The 20,678-nt window shown below is 36.3% G+C and overlaps 1 protein-coding gene across 9 annotated transcripts in view; it reads right to left on the bottom strand.

The window, feature by feature from the left end:
* Window positions 1-20,223, bottom strand: part of USP15 (ubiquitin specific peptidase 15) — a 159,484-nt gene extending 139,261 nt beyond the window's left edge. For all 9 annotated transcript variants that reach the window (XR_013521793.1, XR_013521792.1, XR_013521795.1 and 6 more), the window contains exon 1: window positions 20,124-20,223. Coding sequence is in view for 4 of the 9 variants with exons in the window: in XM_009004139.5 (XP_009002387.1) it covers window positions 20,124-20,212 (89 nt within the window). In the remaining 5 variants the exon portion in view is untranslated. The remainder of the gene's footprint in view (window positions 1-20,123) is intronic.
* Window positions 20,224-20,678: the final 455 nt, after the last annotated feature.

A 20,678-nucleotide genomic window follows, 5' to 3' on the forward strand; every position in this document is an offset into this window, starting at 1 on the left:
TAGAGTTAATAATACTATATTGTACAGAAAAAAACATTAAGAGAGCACATATCATGTTAGGTGTTCTTACCACAATGAAAAAAGTTTATACAGACAGTCCAACAATTTTAAGTTATGACTTATGATTTTTGGACTTTATGATGGTGTGAAAGTGATAAGCATTCAGCAGAAACCATATTTTGAGTATCCATACAATGATTCTGTTTTTCATTTTCAGTACAACAGTCAATACTTTATTATAAAATAGACTTTGTGTTAGCTTGTTTTGCCCAACTGTAGATTAAAGTATTCTAAGCACATTTAAAGTAGGCTAGGCTAAGCTATATTGTATGGTACATTAGGTGTTTTTACTCACAATTATTAAAAAATATTAAATGTATTTTTTACTTACAATATTTTCAACTTCTGATGAGTTTAACAGGCTGTAACTCCATTGTTAAGTTGAGGACTATCTATATATGGTCATGCACTGCATAATGACTTTCTCATCAATGATAAACTACATAATGATGTAGCCATTGTGACACTGTGACATAACTCATTACTCACATGTTTTTGGTGATGCTGGTGTAAACAAACTACTGTGCTGCCAGTCTTTAAAAGTACAGCACATATAATTACGTACAGTATATAACACTTGACAATAATAATTATGTTACCAGTTTATGTATTTAACTATACTTTTTTAGAGTGTACTCTTTCTACCTATTAAAAAAAAAAAGTTAGCTGTAAAGCAGTTCAGCCAGGTCCTTTGGGAAGCATTCCAGACGAAGGCATTGCTATCATAGGGGATGACAGCTCCATGAATGTTATTGCCCATGAAGACCTTCCAATGAGACAAGATATGGAGGCAGAAGATAGTGATATTGATGATCCTGACTGTATAGGCCTAGGTTAATGTGTGTGTTTATCTCTTAGTTTTCAGCAAAAACAAAAAATTTTAATTAGGAAATATTTAAAAATAGAAAAAAGCTTAGAGAATAAGGATATGACGAAAATATTTTTGTACAGCTGTATAATGTGTTTGTGTTTTAAACTAAGTGTTGTAAATCAAAAACATTACAAAAATTTTTAAGGTTTATAAAGTAAAAATATTACAGTAACCATAGGTTAATTTATTATTGAAGAAAGTATTTTTTAAATTAACTTAGTATAGCATAAGTGTACAGTGTTTACAAAGATTACAGTGGTGTACACTAATGCCCTAGGCCAAGCTTGCCTAACCCGAGGCCCGCATGAGGCCCAGGACACCTCTGAATATAGCCTAACACAAATTTGTAAACTTTCTTAAAACATTATGAGATTTTTTGGTGATTTTCGTTTTAAGCTCATCAGCTATTGATGGTATCTGTGTATTTTATGTGTGGTCCAAGACAATTCTCTTCAGTCCGGGGAAGCCAAAAGATTGGACAACCCTGCCCTAGCCTTGACATTCACTCTCCACTAACTCACTGACTCACCCAGAGCAACTTCCAGTCCTGCAAGTTCCATTCATGGTAAGTGTCCTAAATAGGTGTAGCATTAAAAAAAATCTTTTAATATGGCATTTTTACTGTTCTCTCTCTCTCTTTTTTTTTTTTTGAGACTGAGTTTCACTGTTGTTGGCCCAGGCTGGAGTGCCATGGCGTGATCTAGGGTCACTGCAAGTTCCACCTCCCAGGATCCAGCAATTCTCCTGCCTCAGCCTCCAAAGTAGCTAAGATTACAGGTGCCTGCCAGCATACCTGGCTAAATTTTATAATTTTAGTAGAGCAGGGATTCCACCATGTTCGTCAGGCTGGTCTCCAACTCCTGACCTCAGATAATCCACCTGCCTCAGCCTTCCAAAGTGCTGGGATTATAGGCGTTAGCCACAGCACCTGGCCTTACTGTTCCTTTTCTATATTTAGATACGCAAATACTTAACATTATATTAAAACTGCCTATAGTATTCAGTACAGTAAGATGCTGTACAGGTTTGTATGCTTCCCTGATCCCATCCCCTTATCTCCCTTGCTGAGGTACTTTGTCAGTGACATGTTTTTAAAAAGATAATAAAAATGGGAGCACAGCTTTACATGTGCTAAATGATTAGAAAATACATAAATGCCATAATAAACATGATATTTTATCTTGAAAAAGATTGTTTGCTTGTGGAAGTGGGTTTCAAAAGAGTTGCAGCTTGTGAGTTATTATGAAGTGGTCCAAAGAGGGTAATCCAAAATCTGCCAGAAAGTTTTAACAGCAAGAGTAAATGTTTTTGTTTAACACAAAAGTTATGTACAGATACATCTTCACATATATGCACACAGGATGAAGTACAGTCAAAGAGATTAGGAATAATGTTGAGGCAAGCAGAAGGCATATTGTTAAGTGACAGTCAACAATGGAAATTTTATGCATAAAAATAAATTATAAACAATATTTTTAAAATTGGGACAAAATATACACAGCAAAATGCATAAAATACATATAGTTTTCATTTACTATTTATTTTTGAAAGAATTCATAATTTTATATAATCTTTTGTATTTTTTTTTTATAGTTCTACTTTTTCTAAACAGGTAAACGTGCATTAGATTTTAATTAAAAATTTACATAAGTTTTGAATTTTCTCTGAAAAAGCACAATTCATTTGCAATTATTTCTAAATTTATCAAAATGTGATTCTGATGTATGGTAGTATACTCATTCTTGAGAAATTATTTCCTTTTGGTAACTAGAGCGACCAGTGAATAAGCCAGAAAAATAAGTATGATGAGTGATATCTCATATAAAAGGAAAAGCACACAAAGTACAGATTATTACTCTTGATACCTGGAAGATAATATAAGCAAAACAAGGAAAGAATTCCAAAACTGACATATTTACTGATTTGAAGCTTATGAAACTTTAGTACCAAGTATTATATTAACTACAGAGTTCCAACCATTTAAAATTAATCTAAATACTAATGTACAAACATCTTGAGCAGCCAAAGTACAGAGTAGTAGTAGTAGTAATTACACTGTTTTGTAACGAATAGGCTAAATTTCTTGTACAATGAGGCCAATGCTTTATAACTGAAACCAAAGGCTAAATATTTCTGAACACTAAGACATCTGACTGTGTTCCTGTAAAAAAGTTATGAAGTAAATGTACTAATGTATCATCTAGAAGATCTATGTCTTAAACACTGTAATCTCCCTGTTTCAGTAGATTACAAAGAATTTTATAAGGGTACCTCATACTTAGTCATTACACATGATTCTTATATATTAGTACACCAGTATAAAATTATTTTTATCATGTTAATATTATCTGGGTTTAAAGTTACTAAAGAAAACCATTTAGAGATTAAAGACCTATGGTTTTTAATCTCTCAATTCCTTCAAAGATGACCTGTAATCTTCCACCATGTCATAGCACAGCCTTCTATTTCAAAGCTTTGTCCATCTTACCTAATCTTTAACACATTAAAACCAACCTTGCTACCTACTTTATAAAGCAGTTAGAAGCCTGCCCAACTCTACTGCATCACAACTGAATCTTACCTGATTCTCTTATATATCAGTGGAGGAAGTAATCTTCCTCAAATCCCAGGCCAATAATTTTTGCTCCTATGCTCTGGATCTAATTTCCTTCTGCCTCCTTGGAGACCTTCCCCCATGGACAGCTCCTAATCCTCTTGTTTCTCTCTAATCTGGCTTTTCCTACTCAGTATTTCAACAAAGATTTAAGTCTTTTTCTCCTCTCTCCCCATACCACCTCTCAAACTCTCATATTTTCTCTTCTATTCCCATTTTCTGACTTGTCCTTATAGTCAAGCTTCTCAAGCTTCTATTTCCTCAACTTTCACTTATACTCCAACCTAATACAACAAGTCTTCCGACTCTAATGGGCCCTCACAAATCACCAATGACCACCTTAACAAATCCAATTCATAATTTTATGTATCTATTAATTCCTCTAAAAATTAACCTCTATAATTCTTTTTTTTCGGGGGGTGGGGACTTCAATAAACGACTTCATGAGTAATTTAATCTCCCAAGCCAGAAACCAGAATATTATCCTATATTCTCCGCTCCAAAACATCCAGTAACCAAGTACCTCCAGAATATTTCTAAGAGTTTGTCCCTCTCCTCTTCATCCTCAGAAAAGTACCTTAGTTCTGTAGCTCCCCTTATACTGTATTTTTAGTGGCACAGATTACTATGATAGCTGTGTGCTTGTCATCTACTTTAAGTTTTGCTTGCTTCCAAGGTGTCCTCCACACAGCTGCCAAACATTTTAAAATCACATATATGATCATCTCACTTCTGTTTAAAATCTTAGTATCTGCATAAAAAAATATAAATGTTTAATGTTTATATAAAGTTTTTGTACAAGTGTTTTTACTTTAGTTGATGGTAAAGCAAACTTTTTCATCCCTCTCCTCCTTCTCTTCCTTCTTTTCTTCCTTCCTTGGAGACAGAAAGTATTAGAATTTATAGCAATAAAAATATTTCTATTTCTATTTAGTTATTTGTTTGAGATGGTCTCATTCTTGTGCAGGTTGGAGCGTAGTGTTTTCATCATAGCTCACTGTAAAACTCCTGAGCTCAAGTGATTCTCCTGCCTCAGCCTTCCAGCACCACCATGTCTGGGTAATTAAAAAAATTTTTTTGTATTTTAACTGGTCAAGTCATATAGCCCACGGTGGTTTCAAACTGCTCGCCTCAAGTGATCCTCCTGCCAAGGCCTCTCAAAGTGCTGGGATTACAGGTATGAACCACTGTGTCTGGCCTCCTTTTTAATGAAAGGAAAAGCCAAAATTCAGAGAGGTTATATAACTTACCACGGTCATGTAACACTACTCAGTGGGTATGCAAAGTCCGGCACTCTAGTTTTCAGACTCTAAAGTTCAGTGTTCCTTTCATTACACCATTTATTTAACAAAGACCTAGAAATGTAACAGATGCTTAGTAAAATCATACATAACACTTCCCCTTTATGAAATGGTAAGTTTGCTTTTGAAATTGAGATGAAAAGGATATAATATTATTACCAAACTATAAATAGAATTAGAAGACTTATTTAGAAGATAAATTCTAACAATTTCTATCCATTTTACTTACTAAGAAAATTAATATTTTAGAAGTGGCTATATTTAGGGTTAGATATTTGCCTATCAGAAACTTGGTGGAAAAAGAACCTGAATGTTCACACTGATGCCGATACAAGATTCATGTTTTCACATCAATTAAGATCACACATACACAGAAACACTACTGTTCTCTGAAGAAGTTTCCTAGAAATGTGGCAAACAATAAAATGTGGATGAATTTGTCATACCAATCTCAACTTCTTTTCTTTTCTTTTCTTTTTTTCTGAGACGGAGTTTCACTGGTTACCCAGGCTGGAGTGCAATGGCGCGATCTCGGCTCACCTCAACCTCCGCCTCCTGCGTTCAGGCAATTCTCCTGCCTCAGCCTCCCGAGTAGCTGGTATTACAGGCACGCACCACCATGCCCAGCTAATTTTTTGTATTTTTAGTAGAGACGGGGTTTCACCATGTTGACCTGGATAGTCTTGATCTCTTGACCTCGTGATCCACCTGCCTTGGCCTCCCAAAGTGCTCAGATTACAGGCTTGAGCCACCGCGCCCGGCCTCAATGTATTTTCATGATTATTTTTGTTTATATATATTCTCATCTCCTGAAAACAGACTTGATATAAATTCTAAATTTACTATAGAAAAAGCACTACACCAAACTTTGTTTAACACTACTTGCTGTGAAGTCTTAAGAAAAGTTACTCAGCGGCTGGGAGCAGTGGCTCACGCCTATAATCCCAGCACTTTGGGAGGCCAAGGCGGGTGGATCACAAGGTCAAGAGATCGAGACCATCCTGGTCAACAAGGTGAAACCCCATCTCTACTAAAAATACAAAAATTAGCTGGGCATGGTGGTGCGCGCCTGTAGTCCCAGCTACTCGGGAGGCTGAGGCAGGAGAATTGCTTGAACCCAGAAGGCGGAGGTTGCGGTGAGCCGAGATCATGCCATTGCACTCCAGTCTGGGTAACAACAGCGAAACACCATATCAAAAAAAAAAAAAGAAAAAAAAGTTACTCAGCAATAAAACCCTTTGTCCATCTTATAAATGGGAATTCACTTATTCAAAAAATACTTCATATGAATAAAGTGGCTGGCAAAATAGCCAAGGTCCCTTTGTTCGTGTAATTCAGAGTTCAGTGGAGGAGACAGAAAAAGTAAGCAATCGAGATACATAGTAAAATATTGTTAAGTGCTGTGAGGGAATAGTATAGGGAGCTATAAAAGAATATAATAAGGACCCTATTTCAAATAAAGGAAAATATATCTGAAAAAATAATGTTTTAACCTCTGAATAGTAGTTACTCCAGGAAAAGTAGTAAGAAGAGTATCTAAACTGAATGAAGACAACATGCTAAGGTCAGAAGGACTATGGGAATTTTGAGTGTTGAAGGAACTGACTAAATGAAGTTGGAGTTTATGACAAGGTTGGGGAGATATGGTAGGTAAGACTAGAGAGGTAGACTGAGACCAAACTAAATAGTGCCTTTAATGCAATGACAAGGATTTTATCTTAAGTATATTGAAAACCACTGAAAGATTTTTAACAGTAAAGAGATATGATTTGATTTACATTTCATAAAGACCATTGGGGACAGAACTATCTCACAAGATTATTGAGATGATCAATACATGTGAAATACTAAGTCAGAAACTTATATAAAGTTATACTATTATGAGTACTTCAAAAATATTTAAGTTGTACGGTGCTAAATATTCTGAAGGCATTATGATAATTTGTATTATGGTCTGGATAGAACAATTTTCAACGGCTCCAGAGAAGCTGTGGGCTTTAGAGTTGATTTTAAGACACCGTTCAAATGCAGTAGAGCTACTATATGAATGGAAAAGATTTTGGAGTTGGTGGGAAGAAAGAGGAGAATTGCAAAAGTTGTTTGGTGCTTTTACACTACAAGCAAATTTAGGAAAGATATACAAGGACCAATAAATGATTAAGAAGTAGTCCCAGATACAACAGAGTGTAAAAGGAATATGGAGAAATTCCAATAGCAGGATTTAGGAAACCAGAGAAGTAGTAAATGCACAGTTCTTTTTTGTTGTTGTTGATTTGTACATGTTTATGCTGAGAATTTTTCAGATAAATCTTCCTATTTAATTGCCTATTATTAATATAAATATAACCTTGCTTTTTTTTTTTGAAATCCCATCTGCCTCTCTACAGGGTAGGTATAGGGAGTCTTTCTTTTACAAGTAAAAGAATACACAAAAACCTCAGCCTAATCCAAGGTAGCACACTTAATCTCAGAAAAATATTTATAATTAACTTGTGCAGAATTAATGGCATAAACAATTCTGGATAATAATTTATTCTTATGACTTATTCTCTTATTTAACAAAATGCTTAAATCATATTTGAGTAGTGATAGCAAAAAACAATCAACACTAAGGAGATACTGACAGTGTCTAGTATTTTAAATTATTATAAATCAGATATTTAACTGATTTTTTTTTTAAGTACCACAAACTAAGACTCAGAATTTCATGGTTGGTATCAGTAACACTTAAATAAAACTATGAAATTCTCCCAAATAAACCAATAGCATGGTTTACCATCTCTTTATAAGCTTAATTTTTAGATTTCATGCATTTCTAACCTATTTTCTGTTCCACACATTAAATCCATCAGTTAGCAATAAATAATTTTATGATCTCATTTTAGATCTAAACTAAGACAAATAAGGAACTCAAGAAGGAAGTCAAGTAAGATTGTTTTTAAACTATTCATCCAGTATATTCATATATGATCATTAATATCTTAAATGTGTATGTCTCGCCATACTAAAGACATCTTGTAACTGTACGTGACATATAAGCGTGATAAGCATATATGAAGCAAGAAGGAAATGATAATTAATAAAGTTTGACTCTACTATATTAATTCCCTGAGCTCTGTGTAACTTTTCTACACTGGAAGAATTGGGTTTGGTATTAACAACATAAAAATAAAAAAATAGAAAAAACTAAGAAAAATTGGGACTTCTGCAAAACAAAAAGCTCTTACAACCAACTTTGCTTTTAAAAAGTATTTTGTATCATATGCAGGCATACATTAAACTTCCAAGAATAATAATGAGCATCTATATATATATATACATACCACCATTACAAATACTAATATAGCCTCCTTTGGGCTCGTTTCTTGGCATACCTATCCTTACTCTGATTTAGCATTTATCATTCAATGAATATTTTTACATGTTTCTTGCATAACTGTATTTCCACAATCAATATAAATAATTTTGAATGTTTCAAAGCATTACTTAAAGGGTATGATGTGACTGGTTGTTTATTTGAAGGATTAATGTGGGTTTAGCCTTCTTTTAAGATGCCATATCATTTTCATCTGCTGAGGTTATTGTCTTAGTTTTTTCCACAGAGATACTGTAAATGTGTTTTGGTAATTAGCACACTTATCTATGTTCTTAAGAGAGTCCATTGGTCACATATGTTCATTGTGGCACTGTTTACAACAGCAAAGACCTGGAACCAACCCAAATGCCCATTGATGACAGACTGGACAAGGAAAATGTGGCACATATACACCATGGAATACTATGCAGCCATAAAAAACGATGAGTTTGTGTCCTTTGTAGAGACATGAATGAACCTGGAAACTATGACCCTCAGCAAACTGACACAAGAACAGAAAAATGAAACACTGCATGTCCTCACTCATAGGCGGGTGTTGAACAATGAGAACACACGGACACAGGGAGGGGCGCATCACACACTGGGGTCTGTTGGGGGGGGAATTCAGGAGAGACAGTGGGGGTAGGGCGTTTGGGGAGGGATAACATGGGGAGAAATGCTAGATATAGGTGACGGGGGAATGGAGGCAGCAAACCACATTGCCATGTATGTACCTATTTAACAATCTGGCAAGTTCTGCACATGTACCCCAGAACCTAAGTGCAATTGTGTGTGTGTGTGTGTGTGTGTGTATCAGAGTGCATTGCTTGTACTTTTGTGGCATGAGATTAGGAGTGGAAGAGAGATCCATGGGTTAAACGACACAAAGCATTCACTATGCAAATACTACTATACCAGATACCTCTAAGAAATAAAGAGATATAATAGATTTCATATGAGAGAAGGTAAGAAGACAGGCTGCAAAAATAAGAAAGTGTCATTTATATAGTGTAATGAAATACAGACACATATTTAAAAATATTTACAAAACAACATTTCAACATGGTATAAACTAATAATTAGAGAAGAGGGCCAAAACAAACTCAAGAAGTTGTTAGAGGACATACTTTCAGATTTCAAAACTTACTATACGTTTATAATGTGGTACTGGTATAACGATACACATATATATAAATCAAATAGAGACTCTAGAAATAAATCCTCTTTTATAGTCAACTGATTTTCAAGCAGGGTGCCAAGACAATTTCACAGGCAAAGAATGATCTTCTTGACAAATAGTGTTGGGACAACTGGATATCCTCAGGCAAAAGAATGAAATTGAACTCCTCCCCTGACCATATACACAAAAAATTAACTCAGTTGAATCACAAATTTAAATGTTAAGAGCTAAAACTATAAAACTTGAAAAAGAAAACAGAAGAATAAATCCTTATGACCTTGAGTTAAGCCAAGTCTTCTTAGCCATGGTACCAAAAGCAAAAGTGACAAAGGAAAAAACAGACAAACTGAATTTCATTAAAATAAAAAGTTCTATGTTTCAACGGAAGAAAGTAAAAAGAAAATCCATAAAATGGGAGAAAACTTTGCAAATTAACTATTTGATAAGGAACCCGTATCTAGGGAATTTTTACAATGCAATAATAAAAAGACAAAATAACCAAATGTTTAAAATAGGCAAAGAATCTGTACAGACATCCAAAAGACATATAAATGGCCAATAAGCAGATGAAAAGAAATTCAACATCATTATTTATCAGGGAGATGCAAAACTACAATGAGATACTACTTCACATCACTAAGATGATTATAACAACAATAAAAAAGACATAACAAGTGCTGACAGAGGTGAAAAAACTGGAACCCTCATACACTGCTGGTGGCAATGTAAAATTATGGCAACTTAGAACAAGTCTAGCAGTTCCTTAAGAAGTTAAACAGGGACCTAGCAATTCCACTTACAGGTATATACACAAGATAAATGAAAACGTACAATGGATGTTCAAAGTAGGATTATTCATAATACGCAAAAAATGGAAATTCAAATGTCTATCAATTGATAAATGGATATATAAAATGCGTTATAACTATACAATGGAATATGGTAACACGCTTTGGTCGATGACAGACACATTATGTCTAACCAGGTGCAGTGGCTCATTCCCATAATTTCAACACTTTGGGAGACTAAGGTGGGAGGATTGTTTGAGGCCTGGAGTTCAAGACCATCCTGGACAACATAGCAAGACTCTCATTTCTACAAAAAAATAAAAAGCAAAAAAATAGATACAGTGGTGCTTGCCAGTAGTCCTAGCTAGTTGGGAGGATGAGGTGGTGGAATTGCTTGAGCCCAGGAGGTCAAGAGTAATGTAAGCCAATATTGGGCCACTGCATTTCAGCCTGGGTGGCAGAGCCAGACCCTATCTCTAAAAACAAGAAAGATTGTAATATTGTATTTTTTACTCTATTTTTTCTATGTTTAGATATACATATACTTACCATTGTATTAGAATTGGCTAGAGTATGCACTACATAAAATGTTGTACAGGTTTTTTTGCCTAGGGGCAACAGGCAATATATCCTAGGTATGTAATAGGCAATACCATCTAGATTTGTGTAAGTACCCTCTTAAGAGGTTCACACAATGACAAAATTGCCCAACCACACATTTCTCAGAAGTTATCCTTGTCATTAAACGACTCATGACTGTATCTTTCAGCAATAAAAATAAACAACGTATTTATATATGCTATAACATGCATGAACCTAGAAAACACTTATAAGAAGCAAGATTTAAAAATTGCACATACTATTATGATTCCATTTACATAAAATACCCAGAATAGGCAAATATATAAAGACAGAGAATAGATTAGTAGCTACCTAGAGCAGAGGAGTTTGGGGGAGAAATGGGAGGTGACTACTAACAAACATGAGGTTCCTTTTTGGGATGATAAAAATATTCCAAAATTGATTATGGTCATGGCTGCACAACTCTGTGAGTATACTAAAATCCAGTGAATTGTCCACTTTAAGTAGGCAAATTGTATGGTATGTGAATTATATCACAATAAACCTGTTATATACACATGCATATATATTAAAAGCAAAGAATGGAGGGGCCACAGATTTGGATGAGATTAGAGATGGTTTTAGAGACTGACTTAGAACTAGGTTTTGAAATGAAGTCAGTAATTAGTAAGAAGTATTTGAAAAAACAGAAATGGTGTATAAAGCGCCCCCAAAGCAGAAAAAAAGCAAATAATTGCAGGAAATGGGAGACACTATCTGTATCAAAACAGAGGTGTATTAGTTAGAAATGAGACTGCTGAGACTACAAGGCTGAACCAAGAAGACTCAGAAAATTCTAGAGGCTCTTCACATTAATAACAAATGAAAACAGAGTTTAACAAGTATGACAAAGCTGACATTTCTCAATTTTAATACTTTCAAGTACTTGTCTTTCAAAAAGTTGCTTCCATAAGCTAGGTATGGCTCTATCACAATAAGCAGGCAGTACAGTTAGAATTTAAAACACAAACTTTAAGTTAGAACTCCTGCTCTACCACTGACTAAGTGTATGACCATATAAATTTAACTATCTCAGTTTCTATACTGGTAAAATGAGAATGCTATCATGTATTTCATATATGTAACATATATGGGATATATATATTACATTATATAAGGGACCTGTATCTAGAGGACTTTTACAATATTCTTAACTTAGCAAAAAGCTCTTGGCTGGGCATGGTGGCTCGTACCTGTAATCCCAGCACTTTGGGAGGCCAAGGTGGGTGGATCATGAGGTCAAGAGATCGAGACCATCCTGGCCAATATGGTGAAACACCATCTCCACTAAAAATACAAAGATTAGCTGAGCATGATGGTGCATGCCTGTAGTCCGGGCTACTCAGGAGGCTGAGGCAAGAGAATCTCTTGAACTCAGGAGGCAGAGGTCACAGTGAGCTGAGATTGCACCACTGCACTCCAACCGGACAACAGAGTGAGACTCTATCTCAAAAAAACAAACAAGAAAACTTAACATAGTAAATGAGCAGTAAGTTTTTGTAAACCACAGCCACAACTATGTGGTACATATAACTACTTAGCTATACCTCTACTGAGAATTAAAAAGTTCTTCAGCTTGAAATCTATCCAAATGTATTGAATATAAATTTTCTATTTTTATCAAAGGCAAATCTCTTGACTAAACTGTTAAACTTTATCAAGCTGTAAAAACATATAGGTAAATAATACAAATCAATCCAGATTACCAGTTCTCTTCTACCTGGAGCAAGGAACTTGCTGCTCTTTTCAGCGAAGTAACTTTGTCTCTAATATTCTCAAGTTTTGACTTAACTGACTCTAAACTTAGAATATTCTGGCATCGAAGCCACCCTTGAACTTGTTTGTGACATCCTTGACTTCTTTCACAAAGGAAGTCCTTTCTACTGGTACTTCTGCTAAGTGATTTTCTCTTACAGTGGGGAATTACTAAACTAATATACAGGTCTTCTCAAGACTAAAAGGAGAATGGAAGGGACAGTTATCATTCCTAGCTCTCCTTTCCTTGGAGGAAAAAAAAGGAATCATTATTCTTCTTTTTGGAGCGCTATTAGGAAACCATGTAGAATCTTAGTGATGGAAGTAGTAAAGGCAGTCTAGGCATAACCAAATGCAGGTTAATCCTACAGGGGTTTGCTGCTTTACATTTAATTGGAATTTATTTCCTTCTTTGTAAGGAGCCATTTCTGACTCTTCTCTCAAATAATTTTCATCTGTTTGCAAAGCTGAGGCTACTTACTAGCTTACTTATGCTAGAATTCTTGAATAGTTAAGTTTGTGTAAACTGGGTGATAAAATTTAAAGGATCTACATTCTCTTGTTGAAAGGATAAATGAGAGAAAGAGTCTGGGGAAGTGACTTCAGAGGAATGAATATGAGACATACAGTGTGAATTACAGTGGTAGTGAGGAAATGAAAATAAAAGGAATAAGCCAGACTGACATTACTCAGGGAAGAAAAAAAGTAGTTAGTAATTGTTGAAGAATTCTATACAAGGACTAAGAAAAAAGAGAAATTTCCATGGTTTAATAAAATATTATTTGAATTACATTTGAGTAGTGACAGCATAAAACCATTTTTAATACTAAGGATCTGAGTATTAGATAGTATCTATTATTTTAAATCTTTATAAATCAGGTATTCAAACCAGCTCTGAAATCATCAAAGATAAAATAAAGTATAATAAGAGCATGCACTTTAAAGGCTGCATAAGTATAACGCATTTAAAATAGTGGCTGCAACAGACTAAGCATTTAATAAATGTCCACTGGTAGTGAATTATGAGCAAGCCAATTAACTTTTCTCAGATTCCTCATCTATTAGCCATATAAAGATATATTTTGTTCCTTATTTTGAGGTTCAAATCTGATAAAGCACATAATTGACTTTTACCAATTGTTCTCTACCTTCCCCTTGTTTCCCTGCCAATAGACCCAATGGTTTCAATTCACTTTTGTAAATAATCATGGCTTGTTAATGAAGTGATTTTCAGCAAAAAAAAAAAAAAGAAGAATCACTCTATATTCACATCAAAAAATGGATAAATTCAACTATGATAGCAAAATTGACTATTTTATTATAATTATATCTTCCACTATCTTAATTCAAATGTTCTTTCACTTCAAAAATTCTTTAAAAGCATCATCTCTGGGAGAAAAAAATCAGTTGGTAAACATGGAACATAATAATGCATTCATATTTGCATTTTCTGTGCTGAGTGGTTCATTAAACTTAAGTCCAAAAAAGAGAGTCTTACGTATTTGTGGCTTACAGTAAACCAATACCATACTTTTAAAATATCGAGCAAGTACTGAAACAAAATATCCTACAAGATCTTACTGTATGCTTGATGTGTTATTTCTGTAAAACTATAGGTGAAGGGGGTTATATCACCTCTAATAAGACCTTTTGATTATTAATAATTAAAATTCAAAAGCTCAATAGTAAATGACCTCTGAATTTTGTCTGAATGTACTTGTGGATCAAAATGACATTTGCTCTGTACATGCAATATTCACCTATCAATCTTTAAGCATGTTTTAATTTCCAGAAGCAAGGGGTTAAGATCCTACATGTTCTATCATACCTAAGCTGAACAGTCACAGGAGACAAGTGTGGGATAAAATGGTAGAATTCTGATACTAAATATAAAATAGACTTCTTTTAAAGAGAAAAATAGGTTCTTTTCTTTTTAAAGTCAATCTATTTTTTTTTTTTTTGAGATGGAGTTTCGCTCTTGTTACCCAGGCTGGAGTGCAATGGTGTGATCTCGGCTCACCGCAACCTCCACCTCCTGGGTTCAGGCAATTCTCCTGCCTCAGCCTCCTGAGTAGCTGGGATTACAGGCATGTGCCACCGAGCCCAGCTAATTTTTTGTATTTTTAGCAGAGACGGGGTTTCGCCATGTTGACCAGGATGGTCTCGATCTCTTGACCTTGTGATCCACCCGCCTCGGCCTCTCAAAGTGCTGGGATTACAGGCGTGAGCCACCGCGCCCGGCCAAGTCAATCTATTTTTTAAAAAATGAATCTTTAAAATAAGAAGCAGAGGCTAGGCTCAGGGGTTCATACCTGTAATCCCAGCTACTAATACTTGGGAGACTGAAGTCAAAGAATCACTTGGGGTAAGGAGTTCCAAACCAGTGTAGGCAACATAGCAAGATCGCATCTCTACTAAAATTTTTAAAACTTAGCTGGCTGTGGTGGCACACACCGGTAGTTCCAGCTATTTGAGAGGCTGCGGCAGGAAGACTGCTTGTGTCCAGAAGTTTCAAGTTACAATGAGCTATGACTATGCTACTACACTCCAGCCTGAGTGACACCGAGAGACTCTGTCTCTAAAAAAAATTTTTTTTTAATAAAATAAGAGGCAATGTGATACAGTGATTTAAGGGCAAGAAGTAAAGACCCAAACTACCTGGGTTCAAATCCCAGCTAACCACTGTGTTAAAACCTTTTTGAGCCTATGATCCCTGCTTCGTCAAATGTGAATAACACTGATTCCCAGAACTGTGTGATATGGAGGTAAGTAAGTCAATATGCACTTATAACAGTATCTGGCACATAGTGTTTTTAAATGTAATACTATAGGTCATGGCCTGACAAACTAATTTTATATTGTTACACTTATATATAAGCAAAATAGTTAACTGTCACAAAACCATTTTGCAAAAAGGTCATTTAATGCCTATATGGGCTAACAGAAAAACGGTACAATTTAGAAAAAGTAAAGCCTGAATTTTACCAAACAGATAAATGAAATAATTTACTAGCTCTGGACTTTTCTGCCTTATCAGGGTACATTAACCCTGTACTCACTAACAGCAGAAGTTATTTAAAAACTTACAAAAAAGGCTTAAATTAGGTTGCTTTCCTAGATTTTTAAGCATCTAAGATGTAAAAAATATGCCTTAAGGTCACTATCTCTGTCCTTTTTTTCACCAATTTGCCAAGACTAAAAAAGTTTTTCCTTTTGGTTTCATTTCCTATAAATGATGTAGTATATATACCCCACTCTGGTCGTAAACACCCTGGCAAAACTAAAATTAATCTAAAAAGTAATAGTAATATAAAAATTTATTTAAGCATTTTTTGAAATTCATGTTGAGTAAAAGTGTTCCTTCTCATTATTAAGGGGTTTGTGAATATAGGGTTATTTTCTTTTAGTTTTGAAGTTGCACAAACATAAGGGATCAAATAAAATAAAGCCTCAAAGAGTTCTAAGTAAAAGCAGGAATGGAAAGAAAGCCCTAAAAACTGAATCAATGTCTCCTGCCTAAAACCTCATTGATCAGATTCTTTGGCAATTATTAAAATGAAAATGTCATAGAGATTTTAAATAACTCTACACAAAAATTACTTACTCTGTAAAGTTAACTTAAACCCACTACAGTTATTAGGGTTTATACAAAAATGGCATGCAATGTTTTGCTAAACTACAAAAGTTAACTCACATTATCACTGAACATAATCACACAAAAATTACTGAAAATGATTGGCAGATGAATAACATTTAATAAAAATGGAGAAAATGAAGCAGTGCTTTGGATGATTTGTGGTTATGCTTCATTTACTCATAATAGGTCTATTTCTTAAAAAATTTCCAGGCCAGGCACAGTGGCTCATACCTGTAATCCCAGCACTCTGGGAGGCCAACGAGGGTGGATCACTTGAGGCCCGGAGTTTAAGACCAGCTTGGGTATCATGGCGAAAACCCATCTCTACTAAAAATACAAAAATTAGCTGGGCATGGTAGCATGTGCCTGTAGGCCTGGCTACTTGGGAGGATGAGGCGGGAGAATCACTTGAACCCTAGAGGTGGTTGCAGTGAGCTGAGAACATGCCAGCCTAGGCAACACAGTGAGACTCTGTCTCAAAATTTTTTTTTCCGAGGACAGTATTCGATAACCCATAATTTTATTTGTAACTTATTAACTACTGTTCCTTAAATAGGTTCCTAAAATACTTACATGTACCTTGAGCAAATTATCTTTTTGTCTCAGAAGAAACCACCATGTATCTGAAAATTGTTTTTAATTCATTCTACGCTATACAATTCTGGTTAATTTATTATCTCTTTCCTATAATCCCTAAATTCTCAGTCTTGTTTATGGTTTTCTGATCTCTTGTTGGAAGTGAAATACAGATCAACAAATATCATTTTGAGACACTGCTTTACTCCTTATACAAATCAGTGCTACTTTCTTCTCACTTTTTAAAAAGGTATTACTCTCTTGTATTAATTTTGATTTATTTCTCAATATAAAGTCTAGAACCAAATATAAAGTAAGTTTCTCTTCATCTCACACTTGTGTAACTCACTTTCATTTCCAGAAAATCACTTTTTAGTGATTCACTACTTACAAATAAATAGAAACCATAGTACTCACACAGAATCAAATAAATCTTTATACTTGCCTAGGTATGGAAGTTAGTTACCTGAGTCATCAGAAGACAGTTATTATCTGCAAAGTGCTCAAGAGCTAATAAGTGAAATTTATTCACTGTGATGCATTTGACTACAACTTCAAATGTGTATTAAACTTACAAGAATAAACTTATGGTAAACCCACTATTTTTTCTCAGTAGCCCAATCAGTCTACCCTAGACAGTTACATACATATGCCACGACAATATTCCACACAGCAAATTTCAAATAACCTAATTCAAACATTAAAGTAAATTATTACATATCCCAACCACTTCTGTACTTACAAGTTCATAATCAAATATACATATCAAATTATTCTCTTTAAAACTCTAAACCAAATTTTTACAGGTTTCACTAGCTAATTTGCAAATAAACTGGCTCATGTATAAACCAAACTGGTTTCTGCAACTCCCAGTAACATCTTTCTCTTGCATTTTTTTCCCTTTAAGTAAGAGAAAATGTGAGGATAAACTTGCACATTTTGTTTGTATCTAAATATGTGGTCCTCAGTTTACTTTTATTTAAAATGAAAGCACCTAAATGAATCAAATTTAGAAAACCTCTTTTTAGTTATGGTTCACACTTGCAATCCTAGCACTTTGGGAGGCCGAGATGGGAGGATCACTTGAAGCCAGGAGTTCAAGATCAGCATGGGCAATATAGTAAGACACTGTTTGTACCTACACTGCTGTTTGTACCTACACAGATGTAAATCGGTGTGTGTGTGTGTGTGTGTGTGTACCACCCCCCCACACACCGATTTACATTAATTGTCAAAAAGCAAAAACACACTTACTTAAAAATACCAAACTTTACAAACACCCACAATGCACATACTGCGCCTATCATTCCGTAGTGCCAACATCACCAATTATTACTCCATATACAAAAACATGATATTAATGAGAAACAATGACACTTATATTTTAACTTACAGACCTATAGATTTCTATTTTAAGGAAATCCACTTTTTTAAATAAGGTCGTAATAGGTTGGGTGAATTTTTAAATGTTCTTTAACTTAAAATAGGGAACAGGGACTTATTTGTCATTACCACAAGCCAAGATAAACATGGGTGTCCTAGGAAATGTCTAATTTCCCCACAGTAATAAACATCTTACTAACATTATAATAAAAACAACATTTTTTGGGGGGGGAGGATGGAGTCTCATGTAGCCCAGGCTGGAGTGCAATAGCACGATCTCAGCTCACTGCAACCTCTGCCTCCTAGGCTCAGGCAATCCTCCCACCTCAGCCTCCTGAGTAGATGAGACCACAGGCACACCACCACGCCCAGCTAATTTTCTTTATTTTTGTAGAGAAGGGATTTCACCGTGGTGCCCAGGCTGGTATCGAAGTCCTGAGCTCAAGTGATCCTCCCTCCTTGGCCTCTCAAAGTGCTAGGATTATAGGCATTAGCCACCCTGCCAGGCCAATAATAACTATTATTAAGTCATTTGAAGATTCTATTTTTTGATATAATGAAACAAGTATATATTTACATCCTTGGGGATTTCTATCATATAAACACAGCATATAGCCCACCAAAAAAGAAAGAGACTAAGACTCAGATCAAGGTTAAATTAAGGTCCTAAGTCTGCCACCTATTAGCTTAACTGAAAATGATCCCGATATCACAGACTTTTGTCAGGAGTAAAGAGCAGAGATAAGAAGGTTACTAAAATTTAATATCTCATAAACATGAGATTCTTAAGATAAACAAATCAAGATAAAATCCCTATAAAAAATTACTGTCCATTTTACAGATAAAGATACTGAGGTGCAATGATTTAAATTAATTCTCCTCAAAGTCATATCGCAAGTTGAGTGGTGGAACTGTGACAGAACTCAGATCTAAATCTTACTGCTCCTTCCACTACGTTATACTGAAGAATATGAAATAAACACTCCATAAATTATATACTGTTACGGTAACAGTGGGAAGTGAAAATATTTTTTATTATAATGAAGAGGCACATTATCCTTCCCAAAAAATAAGGACTTTTAAATTATGTTACATATTCATATATTTAAGTTATTCTAGATGCCACTTGATATGATATGATATGATATGGCCGACAAGTGTGAATAGTCTCCACATACATCCTTCAGTATTTTAAACGTACTGCCTCTGGTATTTTACAAGTTTGAATATCAGCAGTCAGTTAGCCTCAAGTGGACTTATCTACTTTTTGCAGGCCTATGTTATTCTTTAAACAGAAGGGAAGAGCTGCACTTCCAACAGAAACGCTGCCGGCTTCTAACAAGCCACCACTAAAGCACAAGACCACGTGGTCTCTTAGAAGCCTAAGGTTCCCTACTCCTCTCCCTCCTTTGACAAGGAACTGGAAATTAAGGTTTCTCTTATGTGGAGCCCTGACATGCCACCTGTGTAATACAGACCACAAACATCCTGCAGCCTACCTCCCGGAAGACTGCAGGAATCAGAATAAAAGGGAACTTGGACGCCGACAATTCTAGGAAAGGAAATGAACGAACAGAGAAGTTAAGCCAGCGAGACCGTGATAAGCCGCAGCACCCGGACCTGTCAAAACAGCGTTTTTAAGACTCAAGCCGAACCACTATAACCTATCATTCGGGAAGGCCTGAGGTGGGAGCGGCACTACGGAAGGAAGGAGGACGAAGAGAACCGCACGAGTCAGAGCCGCCGCCGTCGCCGCTCCCCGGATACCTTTCAGCGTGCCCCGGCAAGCCACCAACCCTGACCCTCATCTGGAGTCCAACCTTTGCCCCCACATTTCAGAACCAGCCAAAATCCTGCTGCCCAGGGCGGCCGCCGCCGGACCTGCCCGCACCTGTCACTAGAGAAAGACACCAGTTCGCGGCTCCCGCCCACTTCTCCACTATCCTCGGGAAACCGCGAACATCTCAACCCCTTTCTCTTACCAGGTGTCCCCTTTCCGGAGCGAGGTTTTGAGCAGCGTAGCGATGTCAGACCGCTGGGTGTCCAAATCCGCCGCTCCGCCTTCCGCCATCTTCTTCCACTAGCGGTAGGGGAGGTGGCAGAGACGGCGGCGGCACGCCCCAGAGCATTATGGGAATGGCGTCCCACGGCCCCTCCCAGGCGGCCGGTCGAAACCAAAAAGCATTGGAAGCGGGGGTGGTCCCTGGGACAAGAGGAGGCCCCGGGGGCGGGCTGGGTGCCCGGCCGTGGTCTGCTGCCCCCCATCGGTCCCCGCCCGTCCAGCATCTTGCCTTGGCCTCCTTCGGCCCAGGACCGCCAGGCTTTAACTCTCCTCGCCGCTGACTGCTCCTGCGCTCTCTTGCTAGAGCGATGCCACCGCCCCATCCTCCTATCCTCAGCATTTCCTTCTCCTCCCTCTTTCCCACTGATGCCTTGAAAACCCTTATTTGCGCATTCACTCACGCTTGAGAGTGAGGTAGGGTGGGGCGGGGGGCGTGGGACGGCTAAGATATGGCAGAAAATTTAGCTGCTCCGTG

The sequence above is a fragment of the Callithrix jacchus genome, chromosome 9, assembly GCF_049354715.1.
Source record: "Callithrix jacchus isolate 240 chromosome 9, calJac240_pri, whole genome shotgun sequence".
NCBI lineage: Eukaryota > Metazoa > Chordata > Mammalia > Primates > Cebidae > Callithrix > Callithrix jacchus.